Below are 22,010 nucleotides of genomic sequence, written 5' to 3' on the forward strand. Positions count from 1 at the left end.
ATTGTTGGAAACGCACATTTATTTTCGACTTGTCGGAGTCTGGCTTTAAATACAGCACAAACTGTTTGCATTGCCCTAAGATTATTTGCGAGTGGCTCTTTCCTTTACACTGGAGATGCGGAGAAGTTGATGGAAAGTGCTGTCTGTCGTGTCATTTGGAGTTTACCTGGAGCTTTTAGGTTTAAAAAACAGTTGTTGTTTTTTTGGCATTTCCAAGCCACTTCAGACCCAATGTTGTAAAGCAGTTTTTTTTAAAGCACATTTTTTTTTAGGCTATCATCTTTTTTTATGAAGATCATACAATCATGACCATGCCGATTACAGTATGTCACTCAGGCTTCACTAACGTGATTGGTACCATAGACTATAGGCTGCCATCAAGGCCTCAATGAAGGGGATTATGTGAACAGAAAGGGGGTTCACAATGTAAATGTGCAGCCCAGTTACTATTGTGATTCTTAATATTCCAGATTAATAATATTATATCAAATAAAAAAAAGGCAGTTGACAAATCTTCCATAATCACAAATGTGAAAGCAAAAAGGTCAGGATCTGTGCATGACTTAAGAATTTTCAGAGATTCACATTCCTGCACATTATTTGAAAGTGGTAAGGAAAGTTCCACAATTAAATATCAAGCTCACTGTATTACATACACTTATTGATCCTAACAGAACTGCATTTTTTCATAGGTGATTATGACATGTTCCTGCAGACAGGTGTTTTATGACCCCATTCCCTGACCCAAACCAGTTACAATGCAGCTCTAGCCAGGACAAGGGCACACAATGAAATGAACTTCAGCTAACTAAAGGGAAGATTTCAGTGTCTGAAAAGTCTGAGGGTTGCACACCTGACAGGGCCTGTGACATTGCTACATGTGCCATATTACACAACATTGCCAAAAAAAAAATCATTAAATGTTTAATAAAAGACAAATATGCTTAGTTCCTTGAGTTTTATTTCAATTGTTCTTTGTAAAGAAAAGCCAGTGGTCAAGTGCCTGCAACAAGATATTAGACACATGCCTCATGCAACAAATAAAAAGGAGAAGTTGTCTATCCACTGCCCACCTGTAGGCCTGTGTCTCCTCTGTGTGTGCAGACTCTTCTGTAGGCCTTTCTATAGATGTGGAATCATGCAACTTATATTGCAGCCATAAAGCATACAAGTATAAATGAAGTAAAGTTATTTATGCACTTGCAGGTAGGCTATTCCTCCATATGACAGTTATCTGAGAGGGGTTATTCAGTGCAATGGAAACAAATGGACATTACAAGGTCTTATACTTTCTTTTCTTTGGAAAGTTAGAAAATGTCCACTTACTGCACATATTTCAGCCACCACTTTCTTGGGAACAGATACAAGTGTTGGTGTATTATGTAAAAGTGCACAAAAGAGGAAAACACAATGTCATTACAATGAACTACACTCGGGAAAATGTGATCAATAACTCATGGCAAAATATTTTTACATTAATATAAGTTTATCAGTTTTCACTTTCACAAGTCAAAGCAATTCATCATTACTTTTAATGCGGCCTTCATTTAATGCAGCAATATTTGTACAATTATTTTACAGTGTAGGCTACTAAGATCTTTTCTTTTTTTTCAGCCTTTTTCTTGGTTGCTTTTATAAACAGACAACCATTTATTTAACAGTGCCTTTTATAAAAGAGAAGAGACTATAATATAACTAAAAATTACCATTAGGCTGTGTAGAATATTTTTGTACTTCACTTTTATTTGTTCCCATGTTCTAGTGTGGTGACTCTGACATTACAATGAACAAAGTAGCCAAATTATGCAATTATTAAAATACAAAAAAGGCTAATAAGTGATAAAAACATCTAACATGGCCACTTCTAACAGATTTAAATTGTCTGCTACTTTTTGCCAGCCCTCTCTCCTGGCTTTTGCAGACTTTGTGTTTCCTGGTGTTTTGATTAAACATTAAAATTCCGAATAAACTTCGACTATCTTGCTCTGCTGAGGAGAAAAACTGTGCGTGCTCTTTGGCCACGCTGAACAGCCAATAGCAGCGTTGCTGATCAATGTTTCTACGATCGATACATATCCCCTTTTAAGCCAGCGCATGAACGCGCAGTTATCTCAGATAACTCAATCCAGCGATACTAATCATAAACAACAGATGAGTTCGAAGAACCCAATTAGCCGGATCATGATTAGCACGATGATATCATCTTGGATGTGTCATTTGATCTCGGATGTAATAAGCAACGTACGAAGAACGAGCCCCAGATGGTCAATATGATAAATAAACATTTGCTTTTTGTTAAATGAGTTTGAAACTTTGAACTTTGAAAAATAATAACCAAATAAGTTACATTTAGTTTACATTTATTCATTCAGCAGACACTTTTATCCAAAGCAACTTACACATAATGAATACAAGCAATTCACCTTAAAGAGGTAATAAGCATGAGAAGTTCTAAAGACAAATTTAAACAAGAATACAATTGCATGGAAGTGAAAAAAGTGTTGTTACCAATGCCCTGTTACACATTTGTACTTACCCATACCATTCAGTCGATTGTTACATGTGTGTAGTTACACAAATATTAGAGCTGTACATGCTATGCTTGCAACGCCAAGGTCATGGGTTCGATTCCCAGGGAAAGCAAGAACTGATAAGAATGTAAATGTGTACCTTGAAATGCAATGTAAGTCGCTTTGGATAAGAGCGTCTGCCAAATGCATAAATGTAAATGCATACAGAAGGTGCCAACGAAAACAATTTCTATGTGGCCAACAGGAGAGTGAGAGACATCAGAGTGTGCCAATACTCGGTATCCACAGATTAGCAACACACACACGTTGGGTTTTCATGTTTTATGGGGACTTTACATAGACATAATGATTATTATACTGTAAAAACTGTAGGGCCTACATTATATCCCCTCACCCTACCCCTAAAACTACTCAGCACAGAATACTTTCTGCATTTTTACATTAAAATAAACAACAACAACAACAACAAAAAACAGCACTATAATTTTAAGTTATTTTCCTCATGGAGACCAAAAAATATTCCCAAAAGGAAAAAGGTTTCGGATATTGCCATCTTTTTGGGGATATTTTGTCCCTATAATGTAAGGTACTGTATACCTGAACCACACACACACACACACACACATTTAGTCTAATAACTTAAATTCACAAAATTATCCCTGACAGTTGTCCTGGCAACCTAAAGCATTCTATTGTAATGAATCATGTAGGCTTTGCCTATTTAAAACTGATTTATGTTCGCTTATGTGTGTGAAGAGACTACAGAAAAACATAGCTAAAATGCATAATCTAGTTAATCTAGTCAACTGTTATTATAGTATACATTGTTAATTATGAGCTTATTCATTTTTAATATACATTTTTGGGTGCTAAAATGCATAATCTAGTTAATCTAATCAACTGTAATTATATTATACGTTGCTAGTTATGTGTTTATTCATTTTTAATATATATTATTTACAAATTATTAAACATTAGAAAGATACACATTTATGTTATAAATAAATACAATTAACCAATTAATTAATAATTAACTGAATGTACAGTAAACATCTTTTAGTCATTATTTACAACTTAATAAGCTGTATATTATTTTGTGTAGTGATGTAATTATACTGTGCCATTCTATTAAGTTAAATGAGCTAGTAATTATGTTTAATTACTGTTGGTTTTGCAGTTATAAATTGCTAAAATAGTGTAATAAAGACAATTTGACGCCCTGTTCTATAGTAAAAGTTATATCCTCATTAATTATGGCACTTATTGAGTGATATTTAAGTTTATTGACCAGAATAAGCCAAAAATTTAGGCTAAACTGCCATTAATACAGTATTAATAAAGACAATTTGACCCCTATTTGAAAGTAGTTATATCCTCATTAATTATGGCACTTATTGAGTGACATTTAAGTTTATTGACCTGGGCTGCGTTTCCAGATAACAATGGATCTTAGCACTTACGAGGATTTTCTACGAGCGACTTTACGAACGTTCGTGTTCATTTCACGTGCGTTTCACAAAAACGACCTTAGCACGAGCGCACGCAGCTGCGCTTTACAGTTTTTTACGATTGCTATGACAGTTTTCAATACCTTTAACAATTTTCCAAAACTCTTAACAGTTAGCACTACATCCGTCTGTGTAAGCTATACTATTAATGTCACAGGTCGGGGTGGGCCAAACCAGACTGCACCCACCCCTAACCCACTATCACCCAGAGGAGCGTATCAAAGGAGGAGGCAGGAGGCAGGAGTAAAAGGAATAACAACTTTATTTTGTATTAAAAGCAATTAAGAAGTCCTAGTCTAAAATTCCTTGTCCTCTCCTTCCCAGGGACCCAGAGCAGCACCGCGGGTATGAACCGGCGAGACTCCCAGTGGGAGAGCGTTGGACAGGGGAGTATCACGGGTGAGTAGGGAGAACGGAGATCACTTCCTCCACAGACTGGCGTCAGACTCACAGTGGGAGAGCGTTGGACAGGTGAGTATCACAGGTGAGTAGAGAGAACGGAGATCACTTCCTTCACAGACTGGCGTCAGACTCACAGTGGGAGAGCGTTGGACAGGTGAATATCACAGGTGAGTAGAGAAATCCCAGCTCGCTCCCTCACAGACGGATGCCAGACTCACGGTGGGAGAGCAGTGGAAGAGCGTTAGACAGGTGAGTATCTCCAGTGAGTAGAGGGATCAAGGCTCGGCTGCAGCAGACTCCAAGTCGCAAGCGAAACGGGGCTTCACTAGGACAGACAGAATCAACTTCAACAGCAGTGCACAGTTCTCACGTGTGTTACAGGGGACAGATAACTTCACACCATGCAGGTAGGCTTAGGGCTGCAGCAGACTCACAGTCACAGGCTGAACGGGGCTTCTCTAGGACAGACAGAATCAACTTCAACAGCAGTGTACAGTTCTCACGTGTGTTGCAGGGGACAGATAACTTCACACCATGCAGGTAGGCTTAAGGTTGCAGCAGACTCAGTCGCAGACTGAACGGGGCTTCTCTAGGACAGACAGAATCAACTTCAACAGCAGTATACAGTTCTCACGTGTGTTGCAGGGGACAGATAACTTCACACCATGCAGGTAGGCTTAGGGCTGCAGCAGACTCAGTCGCAGGCTGAACGGGGCTTCTCTAGGACAGACAGAATCAACTTCAACAGCAATATACAGTTCTCAAATGGGGTGATGTTGTCTCGCAGAGGTTCTTCTTTCTAGACACCGCACGTAGATGTAAGCAATCTCACTCAGCTCTCACAGTAAATAGTAGATCCCCAGGGCACATGGGCAGTTGCGGGGCAATAACAGGTATTCTTCCACACACACACACTGCAATCCAACTCTAAACATGTATTCGTGAGGGGAAACGTCAATTTACACACTGCAATTCCACTCTTCTAGTGCACATAAGGCCAGCACTCACCCACAGATCCTGGTCTACCGGACTGATGATCGCCAGGGGCAGACAGGACACTCCAGAGATTTGTCTTCAAGGTCACAGACGGACTTCACTCTGCTGGACTCCAATCGGGGAGAGGAGATGAGGAAATCAACAAGAATCAATATTTCACTCGGTGAAGGGTGTACACATGCTCCAAACACTTCAATCCAATACCCAATTTAGTGTAGAACACATGCAGTTATGAGATCCAGTTTGATAACTACTCATCTGTCTCTTCCCCAGCTCAGTCAGCGAATTTCATTCCTCTTGGCCATCCCCGAGTCCTCTCAAATAACACTCCTTTTCCTTCAAGACAACCCCTCAACTGCAGTTCCATAAACAAATCCCCACGGGAGAGAAGCCACCAACGATCAGGGGGAAGAACAATCCAGATCAACGGGGCAGAAGAACAGCGCAACACCACAGCATGGCATGGCACCGCACCACACAGCACAACGCAGCCTTCTCTTCCTTGTGTGTTTTTATCCTGTCAAGAAGCGGGAGTGGTCTCAATCAAACACTCAACGTGAAGCCCTTACACCTGTCACCAATCTGCCGTTTAGTTGTCATGACGACAAACACTCATACACATAGACATAATATACATAGACGCCCTATTGGCCGCTGGATCGTACGTCAACGGCGCCGCCATACTGCGGAGGGCAACTTTCCCATACCTCTCATAACGAGAATTGAGAAAAATGCCTATTTCTTGTGCTGCTTGGGGCTTTACAAATCGCCACACAATTGAAAACAGGTCTCAGGGAATTACCTTTCTCAAGCAAAACTGAAAATTTGTTTCTGGTTGCATTTCATTTACTATTTTTATTTTCAGAGGAGAAAGGCCACGAAATTTAAAAATACTACTGTTATTGTGTCACGAAATGTAGTTTTAAGAGTTTTTCAGTCGACAATGTAGTTGTTTAAAGCTCAAATCTGTGGTTTATTTATAAAGATAGCGCCTTTTTAAAAATGTTATCTGACGGTTTCGGAGTTGTGAGATCCAGCGATCCCCGCGGGCGCTCAGCGCTCATGTACCCCGCCGAGAACAGCCTTGCCTCGGCTATAGTGCCTGTCGTACACCGCTTCTGAGTTCTGACGTTAGTCGCTGTCAGTCTAGTGAGAATAATTCGTCTTGTGTTTATCTAAAGGGCGATCTTTGGTTTCATTAATCTATAATTTGTTCCTTGGCAGATTGTTTTGGCTGAGGGCAAAGTGAAGTTTCATAACTTAATATATTTAGGCTATTATAACAGTGTAGCCTGCTGTATGTTTGACTGGATCGTTTACTTTATTTCTTGATTTGTATAGCTTCTTATACCTTTTAAAAACTGAAATTTAACAAAAAGAGACAGGGTTGCGTCATTTTTTATTTTATATAGCCTATGTAATAATATTTTAAAATGTATAAATTTACATTATTTATTATTGTTATTATAATAATATACCACTTACAATTATCAATCTATTATAGTTATGCTGTCAAATTATTTTACTATTCATAGTAACTATTTAACCTATTATTTTTTATTGTCTATATTCTGTAATTGATATTTCATATTCTACTGCTATTATTAAAGTATACATAAACTATATGCTATTATCAATATATTATTATTATTATTATTATTATATTAGTACTTATGATATCCTCCTGGGACCCAAGAATAGACTTTTGTCCACTGTAGTGGACATTATATTTTAGGGAATTTCTCTGACGTCATACATGTCACATGACACAACCTGGGTGTCCTGTAAAGAGCACATTCAGGACTTTTCAGAGATACCAAATGTTTGGAGGTTTCACCATGAAAACAACTTCTCCTTGGTCTTTAAAAATGTCTGACATTAATTTAGTGATCAAATGTAGCATTCTTATGGAAATATGATAATATATTGTAATTATAATTTAAATTGGACTACTTTTCAAATTGTATTTCATAAAACAACATCTCAGGAAAATGTTAAGGGGTTTCAAATAAAAAAAATATTTTCTGTTCCAGAACAGGGCGTTGATTTCAAACGTGTCCACTGTAGAGGACATCAGGACTTAAATCATGTTTATCAGGCATTTTGTGAGACACAACAAGTGAATATGGAAATAAATTATACATCAATATTCCTATGAAATATTAGATATTATTATAAAAATGTTGCCAATTATTACTCCAATTATTACACTTCTTTTTTCATTAAATGTTGCTCCAAGAACACATTAAGGTGCAAATTAGATGCAGTGTATAGATACATTGCATTGAATGGGAATATTAATTTATGGACATTTTACCCACATATTGCATAATGTAAAATGGTGTATCAATTCATTCCGTTATTTCTTTCATAACATAGTTGAGAATAATCTTCATACAAATTTTGGTTGAAAAAATCCTGAAACCCACACATTTATTGGTGATTGAAAAAAAAATCCCATTGTTTTTGCCCATACATATAATTTCATGTCATTTTATTTTTTAAACAACTTAGTCCTGACGTCCACTACAGAGGACATAGCATAACTTATGAATAAAATATTATTTTGCAAAAATGTTTTTTTACCATTTGTTTATTGTGATCTAAACAGTGTGATGACATGGAAAAAAACTAAATTCAAAAAATTTTTTTTTTCTGGGTCCCAGGAGGATATTATATAATTATACTTTTCATTACTATTTTATTTACTGTATACTGTTTGTTTATTTTATTGACTAAACTATTTACTATTAGCCTACCTCTCACTTTATCTTATATTTACTATTTGCATTGCACTGTAGTTGTACCATATCCATGTACCATATCCATATTTATGTACCATAAAGGATCCATCAGTTATCTTTGTTATTGCTAAAATCGGGTCAATGACAGAATATGCTTTTCCCACAATAAGAAAACTTTATTTAATTTAATGTGAAAATTAAATTATGTCTCAGTATGGGGGTGTTCACAATTCTTATCCAAGAATGAAAAGCTAAATACATGACAAGCCAGAGCTTTGGCCATTCCTTATTAAAAAAAAAAAAAATAATATATAAGTCTAACTATCGAGAGTTTAACTAACTACAGATGGAACTTTTTTTGTACACCACATACAAACCACTGAAATCGGTTGATAAATGTAATTTTTTTTGGTTTTTATACAGAAAAACCGCAGCTCAGCAGTTTACTTGCATTTGATTACAGCGCAGTCTTGCCCTCCACAAAATGGCGGACGCGTTGACGTATCGCAGCAACGTTCCAAAGCGGCCAATAGGGCGTCTATGTATATTATGTCTATGCTCATACAGGTCCGGGGATGGTGTTACGCTGAAAACGTCCCGACGGGAACAATTCTCCAGAGGGGAATTGTTCCGGGGCTGTTTGTCACCCCGTGACATTAACACATTTCTTGTTGCTTTAACACAAAATGCATATAATTAACACAAATTTAAAATGCTTGAACTTTTTTTACAAACAAGCTCAAACAAGAACAAAACAATGGATTTTTACTGCCAAATTTACCAATGCTTTAACCCTGTATGTCAGAACAGATAACACCATGTTCTAAACCTAACCTTACAGGCTAAAGTCAAGGTAAACAGCTGCTTATATTGTGAATTGAAACACAAATATATCCCCTGTATTTTATTCTATTCTTACTGAGAAACAGCTGATTGAATTATGCAAATAATTAGAAGATGACTCTTTTTTTTTTCTCTTTCTTTTTCTGTTCGTATATTTTGTATTTTCACATTATTCCATTGCTAGTGAGAAACAGCTGATTGAAGTTATGCAAATATGGGACAATGGTATTCCACCATTCCCGTCTAGTCACAGCCTGGTTTGACGCCCATCAGAGGATGATGTCTATTTTCCTTGCCCCTTACTTCCCTTTCCTCAACCCCCATTGAGGAGTTTTCTCAGCCTGGAGATGAAAGGTTTTTGACCATAGTCCACAGAACCAAATGTCCCTCCTGTATGCAAAAGATGCTGCATACCAATACATCACAGCTGAACACTGCCAGGGGTGAATAAGGCATGTTACTGTAAAAGATTCTTCCCAAGATGCCTTGCCAGGGAAGATATCAGGTGTGATGTGGATGAGAACATGTGGACAAATGCAGAAGACTACAGAAGGCTACTCTAAGAAGGGTCATTTATTTTGTTGTACTGAATTTCTGCTGCAAAAAAAAAAAAAAAAAAAAAAAAAAAAATGCATGCATTTACATTACAAACAAAACAAAAAAATAGAGACTTCCAAAAAAAAAAAAAAAAAAAAAACTGCAGTGCAAAACACAATCTATGATCAATACAATATACTGTCTATTGTATAAGGGCAGACCTGACACATAAAATAATGCAGTTTCTGTAATTTCAGCAGATGATAGAGTTTTTTTTTTTTTTTTTTTTGTTTTCATTGTGTTATGATTGACTAAATGTTCCTGTTGGAAGAGAACATATGTTAGTGTTTTGAATAATGATTTGATTTTGAAACATGTTTGCAGTGTTTTGTTAGACATTGTGTATTCTGTTAGTGTATTATTGTATTTTGAAAATTAGTTTTGGAGTTTAGTTTACAATGTGTGATTTTGAGCATGAAATTAACCGTTTTGCCATTTGTGTGTTTTAGGTGTGTTGGTGCGTTAAGAGTTTAGGAAATTTGTTAAAAGTATTGAAAAAATTGTCATAGCGATTGTAAAAAACTGTAAGTGCTACTTAAGAGTCGCTGTCCGTTTGTCAAGTGCTGAAATGTCACCTTGTAGAATGGCTCGTAATTGTAGCACACGCTTGTATTTTGAAATCTATAAAAAGCACAAACCTTCGGGTGGAGACACCAGCAAAATGGCTGAACCAAAAAAAAAAAAAGAAAATTTATTTTTCTAAAAGAGGAGATTAATGTCATTTTAGATGAGGTGGAGCTATACAAACGTATTATTTTCAGCAAGTTTAAGGGCAGTCAAACAAATAAACAAAAACAAAAAATCTAGGAGGATATTGCTAGAAAACCGACTGCAACAAGGGGCATTAAAAGATCAGGGAAGGAGGTCAGGAAGAAGTGGCATAAGCCTTGCTAAAAGGAAATGGGCACTGCAGAGGACAACATTTAATAAAACAGGTGGTGGGCCCAAAGAGTCCTCCCTTCTCACAGCAGAGGAAGAAAAGGCCTTGTCAATACTTGGCACAAGTGCTTCAGATGGCATTTGTGGTGGTATTGACATCCATGGAGGAGTAAAGGTAACTCAACTTGAGCCTGAGTCAGGTCCTTCATGCTCAAAGGAACTATCAGTTTCATCTGCCATCTCCCAGCACATCTCCTAGTCCTCCAAACAACCCTCCCAGGCCTCAGCCTCCATCTTCTGTTGTCCAGACTGCAGCCACACACCTCACCAGTTTGAGAATCTTTGTACTTGTATTCAGGACATATGAGAGTGTCCTTAACAGGGAGGGATAAGATGAAGAGGTGGTGGTGGAGGAGGAGGTCAAAGATGGCAGGAGTTCATCCCTATTTACATTTACATTTATGCATTTGGCAGACGCTTTTATCCAAAGTGACTTACATTGCATTATCCTATACATTTTATACATAGGTATGTGCAATCCCCTGGGATCGAACCCACAACCTTGCGTTGTTAACTCAATGCTCTTACCACTGAGCTACAGGAAAGCTATTTTTCCCAGTACAATTATTGGATTAAATTATTTCTATTTTTTTGTTTTTGTTTTCTGCACTTTTTAATTATTTCATTTAGAAATTCATTTAAACAAAAAACGAGTAATAAAGTGTACAATAAACTTAAAGTACAATCGAAACCTTATAATCACATTGCACTTGAATAAAGGTGTAATCTGCTGGTTGTCCTGCAGGTGACCTCTCTGTCTTCTTACGACGCACTTAGTAATCGTAATCGCATTTACGATTACTCCAGAGCACTCGTAGATCTACGATGATTTTCTAGTGCTACTTAAATTACGATGCTTTTGGGAAACAGACCGTAATATTAAGATCAGTCGTACGATCGTTTTTATGATCTTCTTTGGCCTACGATGCTTTTGGGAAACGCAGCCCTGCTCTGTTCGTGACTTCCACTGCAAACTCGTTTCAAAGGATTACGTTGAACAAAACTACACTTTAAAACCTTAAAATGAATAACATTTTTGTAATTGTTTAACCATTATTTATCATGTAATACTTCTTTTGTTTGCCATGGGACACAAAAGGTGTTTTCTCAGACACAGGACTAGAAAGTACTCCAAACGTAACACAAATTCACAAAAGGCATCAATTTAATCCGCTTTACTCCACATCTTTAGAATCCATACAACTGCGAGGAACAGATCCAAATTCAATTCTTTATCAAGGGATCTTCATCTCCATCCTCAACAGCGACCGTAAACAAATCCCGCGCTCGTTATGAATTCAAAAATTGCCGCCTCAAAAAGATTGACACGACACCTTTTACAGCAGTGATATCAAGCGCTCATTGGCTCTCGCTTGCTTCGTCGCAGATTGCGACATGCATGAAGTGAAGCGGAATACCATTTTTTTTCTGAATTAATAACTTAAATTCTGCTCTGTACCAGACACAAAACTGTTATATATCACCAGAGAGGACTGCGACTGCAACACATCATCATTCGGACTACTATTGGTACCGCTTTTGACATTTTGGTAACACTTTATAATAAGGTTCATTAGTTAACATTAGTTAACTACCTAGTTAACATGAACTAAAGAATGAACAATACTTCTACTGCATTAATTAATCATTGTTAATATTAATTTCAACATTTACTAGCAACTGCTCTCCGCGGAAGCTTTGCGTTTAAACAACTAATCAAATATTTCAACTCAGATCAATATTTTGTGTGTAATTATTTACTTATATGGCAAGCAGCCGTGTAATAATAAATATTACCTCCGCTTCACGTCGGGGTCCTGATCGCCCTTGTCGGGGGTTATTTTGAGAAAACCACCGGCTGGATGTACATTATCCCTTACTTAACTAATGCATAATTCAGGACCCTTACAATGTAAAGTTAATCATGAATTACTAGTGTATTCGTGCTTAACTAATGCTTACTTTTGAACAAGTTAATCATTAATTAATCCTTAACTAATGCATTATTCTGGACCCTTAAAATAAAGTGTTACCCATTTTTGGCTTATTTCAGTTTATGCAATACAGCACTGTAAACTCACAAGGGATTGTGAGTACTGCAAACCCTGTTAAATCTACCTCTGGAGTTTGTTCTAATCTAACACGTACAGCGCTCTGACAGAATCTACCAAATTATCACAAAAACCATACAAAGGTATTGCAGGGATTAGGAAATACTATAGCAGGTATCTGTACCTGCTAAATTCTATTTGGTGAGTGTTAAAAATAGGAGCTACTGTAAAGATGGATTTGTTCTATGTTGTGCATATTTGAGAAGCTTTGACACTGAGGAAAAAGCATGTGGAAAAAATATGTCATGGAACATCTTCCCTTGGCATCTGTCCATCATCAAGCCTAATTTGGGAATGCCAGCTGCAAGAGCAAAAAAATACTCAAAAAAGTGTCACATTTTAGAAAGACATTATCTGTAGTCCCCCCCCCTCCGAATAATATAGTTCATGTAAAATCATGTAAATCATTATTGTTCCTAATTTTCTTTTCACTTGTATGTACTGTGGATGTATCTGTGTGTCTGTGTGTTTGTATGCCAGCGGCTTGTCCCTGTGTGCTAAAATATCCACCATGAAAGGTCTGCTTGCCAGTATTCTTCTCTGCCCACCATGCAGCTGCACATGCTGTCATTTGCAAATGTACAAGAAGCACATCTAATGGCAGAATGAAAATGTGTGGTTAAAGAAGAAATTTAAAGTGCATATGATTGAAAAAAACTGGAAGAATGTCTTTGCTGCTTTTGAAAATTTTTGATAACTATGAACTTCACAATTCCAAAAACTTTCATATCATAACACATTAAAAGATTACAATGATTTTAACACAGTGCAAAGACAATAAAACAAGACCTCTAACAGTTCTTTGGCAAATTACTGCACCTGATCAGTATAGTGACGCCCACATCCTCACAGGTCTCGTAAACACGCGCCCAGGTGTCCTGAATGATGCCTCGCTCCACATCTGTCAGCGGCTCTGGTCTCTCCCTCCCCTCTGTCTCTTCATCCTCCCTCTCTTTCTCCATGCCACAGACACACCACGGGGTACTTGCGCCTGAAGCAGGCACAGACGATGGAATGAGAGGTGGTGGTGGTGGAGAGGACCGACGAAGTTGGCGGAGGGGGCAACAGAAACGCAGGGCAAGAGAGTAGAGAGTGTGCATCCGCCCCCCTCTCACCCTGTGCCCCTCACTCCCTTGAGCAGGCAGGATGATTTCACTACTGACAATCGCTCAATGAATATATCTGCTGTCACTGTCTTCTCTCTCTCTGTTTGCTTTTCCGTTCCTTGTCTTCCAAGCTGCTAAGGTCTTTGTCTACCCTCTAACACAGATGTTGTCTGTGCTTGGAACTTCTGGATTTGTAATGACCTCAGATATGGAACGTGTGGAGGAGAAGGAGGGAGCTGAAGGGAGGAGTGACAGGGAGAGAGAGCGAGGGAGAGAGAGAGAGAGAGAGAGAGAGAGAGAGAGAGAGAGAGAGAGAGAGAGAGAGAGAGAGAGAGAGAGAGAGAGAGAGAGAGCGCATGACAATTCCTGTGTTACCTATCAAGCCTTTCCAAGCTGTGCCTTTACACTCACAGATTCCAAACACGCACAAGCTCATTTAACAATCACATTCTTTAAAAAGGTATAACATGAATCTGAAGCCTATAACACAAAATAAAATACACATAAATTCAGACAAAGATTTTCTCACAAAAGTATATATATATATTTTTTTTTTATTATCATTATTATTTGTATTTATTTATTTAATTTTATTATTGTTCATTGAGCCAGAAGAAATTATGTCCAGATCCAGAGATGACAGTCTTGCCTAAAGAATGAAGAGGATTACTCCTCACCAAGAGGGTCTATAGAAATCAAAATAACAAATTAACAATAATAATATTTCTTTCTTTTTTGAAAAAAGTATTAAAGGACCACTGTTTTACGATAAAAAAGCTGCTTTCTACTATTTACAGAAATATGTCTGTATACCTGAGATGTAATTTGCCCTAATGAACTGCACTGCAGTGATTATATGTGAGATTATGCAATGCTGTTGCTTTATTTACACCACAACTGTATCCCAAAGTATAACACTGATCATCTAGATTTTTATTTTATTTTTTATTCTCAAATATTTTATTTTTATTTTTACTTCATATAAACAAGCACAACAGACTTCTTTTTTGAAAGAAATATATATATATAATGATAAAAGAGGATACTGACACAAAACATAACCAATTTAATCTCTGTCACTTAATTCACAAACACCATCTTGAATATTTGTCTTTAACCCTTGTGTGGTGTTCATATTTTTGTTACTCAGCCAGTGTTCGTGGGTCTGGTGGACCCGCTGCATTTTTGGGTTTTTAATTCAACACAATCAAAAATGTTATGTTAAAATACTCAACAGATGTTTACTTCATCCCAATTACAAGCAATATAAAGAGCATATATGGTTAATATTTTCTCTTTACCTTTGTTAGATCACATTTAAGAATTGCAACCTCGTGTGGGAATGGCAGGAGTAGAAGCACAAAACTCACTCTTGCACTCTTTCACACTTACACACAATCTCTCTCTCACACGCACGCACACACACACTCATGCAGACACTACACACACCCACAACACACACACAGACAGACACAAAACACACACCCACCCACACACACACACACACACACACACATACACATGCACATACACACACTCACTTGGATATGTGGTGTACGGTCACTCTCCATAGGCATAATGGTTTTTCTAATGTACAAACTGTACTGTATAATCTATCCCCCTATACTAACCCTACCCCTAAACCTACCAATCACAGAAAACTTTTGGCATTTTTTGAATTTCAAAAAACACCATTTAGTATGTTTTAGTATGAGGACACAGATGTCGTCATAAACCATGTTTACGTTGTAATACCCATGTCATTATACACATTTGTGTCCTCATAAACCATATAAAAGAACATACACACACTAACAGCAGGCCCTGACAGGAGGAGGACAGAGTAAAGGTACACAGGACCTACAATTTCCACACTTTTATTAGTCCCGGGTCCAGTGGACCCGAACATCCTGTGTGTAATATAAATGTGTAGGGGGGGTGTACAGTGTGTTTTCATTAAAAATGTGTTCTGATATATATTCCTCACAGAAAATGAGCCAAGGCCAATGAGTCTCAGTTTGAAAAAATAATTAATTGTATCATTTTTCTTTTCTTCCAACAGACCCGAACACCATACAAGGGTTAAATATGTCTATTTGGTGCAGTGCTATGAAGACAGCAAGCATGAGATACGGACCCAGACAGCAACATAGTATCAGCCCAGATCCACCCCAAATCTGGTTCATGTGGATTTCACACGGTCCAGATGTGGGCCGGATCTGGGCCGACACTGTTGCTGTCTGGGGAGAGATGGACACAAAAAGAGAGGAAAGGACATACATCTGACTACATCTGTTCGACAAGATAATTCCAGTCATTTGTCTGTGGAGCAAAAAGGGGTGAACCTGGGCATAACTGAGCTCCAGACCTTTAATAATTTAGTGAGAATCATTCAAATGGTTCAGTGAACAGAGCTTCAGTTATTTTGTGTCTGGGGAGCCTAATTAACTAATAAATTAATAATTAATCAGTTGAAATTTTGCTGTTCTCTTTCTTCTGTTAGTAGTAAAGAGGCAGAGGAAGTGTGAGTGTCAAATGCAGTGATCTTAGTTCTTTTGTTTGCTTCTGTGTGCTGGTATTTTTAAGAATGTCAGAAAAAATTGATCAAGGATCAACAGAATGTACTAGTTGTCAGGGTTTTACAGAGGATGCAGACAAGATGGTAAGGTTAATAGTTTATTTTCAGGGAGTGTGGAGATGCAGACAGATGGTGAGTAACAGAAACACAGAATAACAGTGGATGCTTAGCTGGTTGGTAATGTCCTTGTCTTTCTTTCTCTTTGCAGATGATGTCGGGCTGAAGGCAGAACAGGATGGCAGGCAGGATGGATTGGAGAGGATGAAATGACAGGTAGGAATCCAGGTAAGTGTTCGGAAGTCTGTGGGTCATGTTAAGGTGAACATCGACGAGACCAGACAAGGAGTGAAGGGAGAGTGTTGAATATAAAGGGTGGTTAATGAGGGAGTGCAGGTGATGATGATTGGTGATTGGGTGAGTGAGTGCAGGTGTGCGCCATGGAGGATTCTGGGGAATGAAGTGCACACACAGATGAAGGCTGAAGAACGTGACCGTGACATTACTCCCCCCTCCCGTAAGGCGCGTCCCGCGCCGAAGAAGGCAGCATACGGGAGGGAGGGTGGGCATCCTGGAGTCCGTGACGGGAAGGTGGAGCAGGTTCAGGAGTACGGACTCCAGGATGGTGGCAGGACAGACAGAGGAGGTGATCAGGACGGTGCAGACTGAGCAGGGAACCAAGGTGAAGCAGACTGATCAGGGGACCATGGTGATACAGGCTGAGCAGGGGACCATGGCGGTAAGGACCTTTCGGGTGGCCATGGCGGTGCGGACCCTTCGGGTGGCCATGGCGGAGAGGACCCTTCGGGTGGCCACGGCGGAGAGGACCCTTCGGGTGGCCACGGCGGAGAGGACCCTTCGGGTGGCCACGGCGGAGAGGACCCTTCGGGTGGCCACGGCGGAGAGGACCCTTCGGGTGGCCACGGCGGAGAGGACCCTTCGGGTGGCCATGGCGGAGAAGACTGATAGCCCCCCCCCCAAAATTCCTTTGGGGAAATATCAGGCTTTAACACGGGACTGGAAGAGGCAGGGGGCGAAAGCGGCTCTGGGCTGGACAGGACCAGTGATGAAGGCGGCTCTGGACTGGACAGGACCAGCGGCGAAGAGGGCTGTGAGCTGGGCGGAACCAGCGGCGAAGAGGGCTGTGAGCTGGGCAGCGATGAGGGCTGTGAGCTGGGCAGCGATGAGGGCTGTGAGCTGGGCAGCGATGAGGGCTGTGAGCTGGGCAGCGATGAGGGCTGTGAGCTGGGCAGCGATGAGGGCTGTGAGCTGGGCAGCGATGAGGGCTGTGAGCTGGGCAGCGATGAGGGCTGTGAGCTGGGCAGCGATGAGGGCTCTGTGCTGGGCAGCGATGAGGGCTCTGTGCTGGGCAGCGATGAGGGCTCTGTGCTGGGCAGCGATGAGGGCTCTGTGCTGGGCAGCGATGAGGGCTCTGTGCTGGGCAGCGATGAGGGCTCTGTGCTGGGCAGCGATGAGGGCTCTGTGCTGGGCAGCGATGAGGGCTCTGTGCTGGGCAGCGATGAGGGCTCTGTGCTGGGCAGCGATGAGGGCTCTGTGCTGGGCAGCGATGAGGGCTCTGTGCTGGGCAGGACCAGCAGTGAAGGCTTGGTGCTGGGCAGGACCAGCGGCGAAGAGGGCTCAGTGCTGGGCAGGACCAGCTGTGAGGAGGGCATTGAGCTGGACTGGACCAGCTGTGAGGAGGGCGTTGAGCTGGACAGGACCAGCTGTGAAGAGGGCGTTGAGCTGAATGGGACCAACAGTGAAGGCTCTGTGCAGGGCAGGACCAGCAGTGAAGGCTTGGTGCTGGGCAGGACCAGCGGCGAAGAGGGCTCAGTGCTGGACTGGACCAGCGGCGAAGAAGGCTCTGTGCTGGACGGGACCAGCGGCGAAGAGGGCTCTGTGCTGGACGGGACCAGCGGCGAAGAGGGCTCTGTGCTGGACGGGACCAGCGGCGAAGAGGGCTCTGTGCTGGACGGGACCAGCGGCGAAGAGGGCTCTGTGCTGGACGGGACCAGCGGCGAAGAGGGCTCTGTGCTGGACGGGACCAGCGGCGAAGAGGGCTCTGTGCTGGACGGGACCAGCGGCGAAGAGGGCTCTGTGCTGGACGGGACCAGCGGCGAAGAGGGCTCTGTGCTGGACGGGACCAGCGATGAGGGCTTTGAGCTGGACGGGACCAGCGATGAGGGCTTTGAGCTGGACGGGACCAGCGATGATGAGGGCTTTGAGCTGGACGGGACCAGCGATGATGAGGGCTTTGAGCTGGACGGGACCAGCGATGATGAGGGCTTTGAGCTGGACGGAACCAGCGATGATGAGGGCTTTGAGCTGGACGGAACCAGCGATGATGAGGGCTTTGAGCTGGACGGAACCAGCGATGATGAGGGCTTTGAGCTGGACGGAACCAGCGATGAGGGCTTTGAGCTGGACGGAACCAGCGATGAGGGCTTTGAGCTGGACGGAACCAGCGATGAGGGCTTTGAGCTGGACGGAACCAGCGATGAGGGCTTTGAGCTGGACGGAACCAGCGATGAGGGCTTTGAGCTGGACGGGACCAGCGATGAGGGCTTTGAGCTGGACGGGACCAGCGATGAAGAGGGATTTGAGCTGGACGGAACCAGCGATGAAGAGGGATTTGAGCTGGACGGAACCAGCGATGAGGGCTTTGTGCTGGACAGGACCAGCGATGAGGGCTTTGTGCTGGACAGGACCAGCGATGAGGGCTTTGTGCTGGACAGGACCAGCGATGAGGGCTTTGTGCTGGACAGGACCAGCGATGAGGGCTTTGAGCTGGACAGGACCAGCGATGAGGGCTTTGAAAACTCTGGCTCTGGCTCGGGGAGAACGACGCTCACAGGCTCTGGCGGGCAGGCGACCGGCTCTGGCTCTGGCGGGCTGGCGACTGGCTCGGGCTCTGGCGGGCTGGCGACCGGCTCGGGCTCTGGCGGGCAGGCGACCGGCTCGGGCTCTGGCGGGCAGGCGACCGGCTCGGGCTCTGGCGGGCAGGCGACCGGCTCGGGCTCTGGCGGGCAGGCGACCGGCTCGGGCTCTGGCTCTGGCGGGCAGGCGACGCTGTCAGTCACAGGCGCGGCGGGCATGACGCTCATAGACTCAGGGGCGGCGGGCACGACGCCTACTGCCTTGGTCTCGGCAGCTCTGGCGTGAAGTGCGGGCTCGGCTGGACTGGCGTGAAGTGCAGGCTCGGCTGGACTGGCGTCAAATGCAGGCTCGCTAGTGCTGGTGACTGAATTCCGGATGATGATGGGTGGCGTGGTGAAGATGGCTGGAGATGGTGGTTGAGTGGCGATGTCCTCAACATCACCTACGGTGAACCTTGAGCCACTCAACCTCAACACATGATCTAGATACTGGGCAAATGAGCCTGGGATTGCCTCCGCTGGAGCTTGCTGGTACAGATGGTTATCCAGTCCGCCCCAAAATACTGTTTTTAGGACATCATCTGTCCAGCTTACCCCAACAGAAAGCTCCAGAAAGCCGGCGACATATTCCTCGATTGAGCAGCCATCTTGAAAACAATGAATCAGACGATCAGCTGGGGTTAGGGTGAAGTGAGCAACTTCCATGCTTCGTGTGGGTCTGGTCTTCTGTCAGGGTTTTACAGAGGATGCAGACAAGATGGTAAGGTTAATAGTTTATTTTCAGGGAGTGTGGAGATGCAGACAGATGGTGAGTAACAGAAACACAGAATAACAGTGGATGCTTAGCTGGTTGGTAATGTCCTTGTCTTTCTTTCTCTTTGCAGATGATGTCGGGCTGAAGGCAGAACAGGATGGCAGGCAGGATGGATTGGAGAGGATGAAATGACAGGTAGGAATCCAGGTAAGTGTTCGGAAGTCTGTGGGTCATGTTAAGGTGAACATCGACGAGACCAGACAAGGAGTGAAGGGAGAGTGTTGAATATAAAGGGTGGTTAATGAGGGAGTGCAGGTGATGATGATTGGTGATTGGGTGAGTGAGTGCAGGTGTGCGCCATGGAGGATTCTGGGGAATGAAGTGCACACACAGATGAAGGCTGAAGAACGTGACCGTGACACTAGTTAGGCAGTTTAAATATGATGGTTATACAACATTGGTGGATCTCCAGTAGAATCCCAGTCAGGACAGAAAATGTTTAATTAATTAAAGAGCCAAGTGTTGCAATCACCAGCTGGAGTGCCCTTGATAGCCACCAGAGGCCTAGACTATTGTTACTCAGTCATGGACTGCATTACCCATTCTCCTTTGCCCGGACTCAACACTCATTGCATCCTGTCTGTTTATTATCTCATTGTGAAGACTCTTCCTTGTTTTCCAACACCATGCACCTTGGAACCTGGCCCACCACGATCACCAGCATATCCTGTTTTAATGATCGCTAGCCCTATGCTATATGTACCTTCCTTCCCTGTGGTTCCCACGCCAGAGGCGTTTCACAACATAGCCGCTACACCAGAGCCATTTCACAACATGGCTGCCACACCACAGCCAGTTAACAACATGGCTGCCATACTAGAGCCTTCAGCCAAGATGGCCACCATGCCAGAGCCCCCAGCCGACATGGACGCCATGCTAGAGTCTCCAGCCATCATGGGTGTTATGCCAAAGCGTCAGTGTTCCCGGGCGTCATGAACTTTGCACATGAAGCCATTAAGGTAACCCTTAGGCGTTTGAGACTGCCATCTAGCATATAAGACACACCGCTGATGCAGCTGGTATCTCTGTAGTGGCATCAAGCCTGGAGGTCTCAGAGGTGGTCCCACTGACAACTGTACTCCCTGTTACGGCGATGGCCATTTGGTGTGTTTGGGCCGTGCACTGCACTTCAGTTTAAAAGTCCGCTCCAGAGTCCACTTCAGTCCATGAATCCACTCCAGCTACTGTCCCAGAGCCCAGCCTTGTGGTCCATGAGTCTGCCTTGATGCGACCACGGAGGTCGGCCAAGAACTTCCTGTTTGCCCTGATGCGACCATGGAGACCATACACATTCATTTGTACTTGTAAAGAATATATTCAATTTGAATGTTATAGATAGATTCCAACATCACTACCAATATCAGCACACTTCTGTTGTTTGAAATGCTTTCTTTAATAAAAAAGAAAAAATGACTGTGAATCAATTTTGTAATGGACATTTTAAATAAAAAAATAAGAGTGGTGTAAATATGGGTAAATAATGGCTTTTGGTCTATCAGCCACATGGACCATCTGCATGTTACAGAACTTGACCATACAAGAATTGCATAGGCCTAAGGGTCACAGATGGGCCACAACTGTTTTTTTTTTTTTTTTTTTTTGAATTTGCTCACTAGTGGCACAATTATGGCACTGTTTTGGTTCAGTTCTGACTAAAAAGAAGAATTTGCTGACTACACAGCTTTAAAATTAAGATATTTTGGTACCACATTACAATAAGGTTCATTAGTTAACATTAGTTAATGTATTTACTAACCAGAACTAACAATGAGCCATACATTTGTCACAGTATTTTTTATTTTTGTTAATGTTAGTTAATAAAAATCTAGCTGTTCATTGTTTGTTCATGTTAGTTCACAGTGCATTAACAAATGTTAACAAATACATCCTTTGATTTTAATGACATTAGTAAATGTTGAAATTAATATTATCTAAGATTAATAAATGCTGAATAAGTATTGTTCATTC

The 22,010-nt window shown here is 41.9% G+C and overlaps 1 protein-coding gene across 1 annotated transcript in view; it reads right to left on the reverse strand.

Moving 5' to 3' along the window:
* cygb2 (cytoglobin 2) overlaps positions 1-13,771 on the reverse strand; it is a gene marked incomplete at both ends in the record, with an annotated part of 194,306 nt that extends 180,535 nt beyond the window's left edge. The window contains one exon of the mRNA XM_081380168.1: positions 13,491-13,771. Within this exon, the coding sequence (XP_081236294.1) occupies positions 13,491-13,771 (281 nt within the window). The remainder of the gene's footprint in view (positions 1-13,490) is intronic.
* Between the last annotated feature and the right edge of the window lie 8,239 nt (positions 13,772-22,010).

Source organism: Scardinius erythrophthalmus (assembly GCF_964197995.2).
Source record: "Scardinius erythrophthalmus genome assembly, chromosome: 12".
NCBI classification, from domain to species: Eukaryota; Metazoa; Chordata; class Actinopteri; order Cypriniformes; family Leuciscidae; genus Scardinius; species Scardinius erythrophthalmus.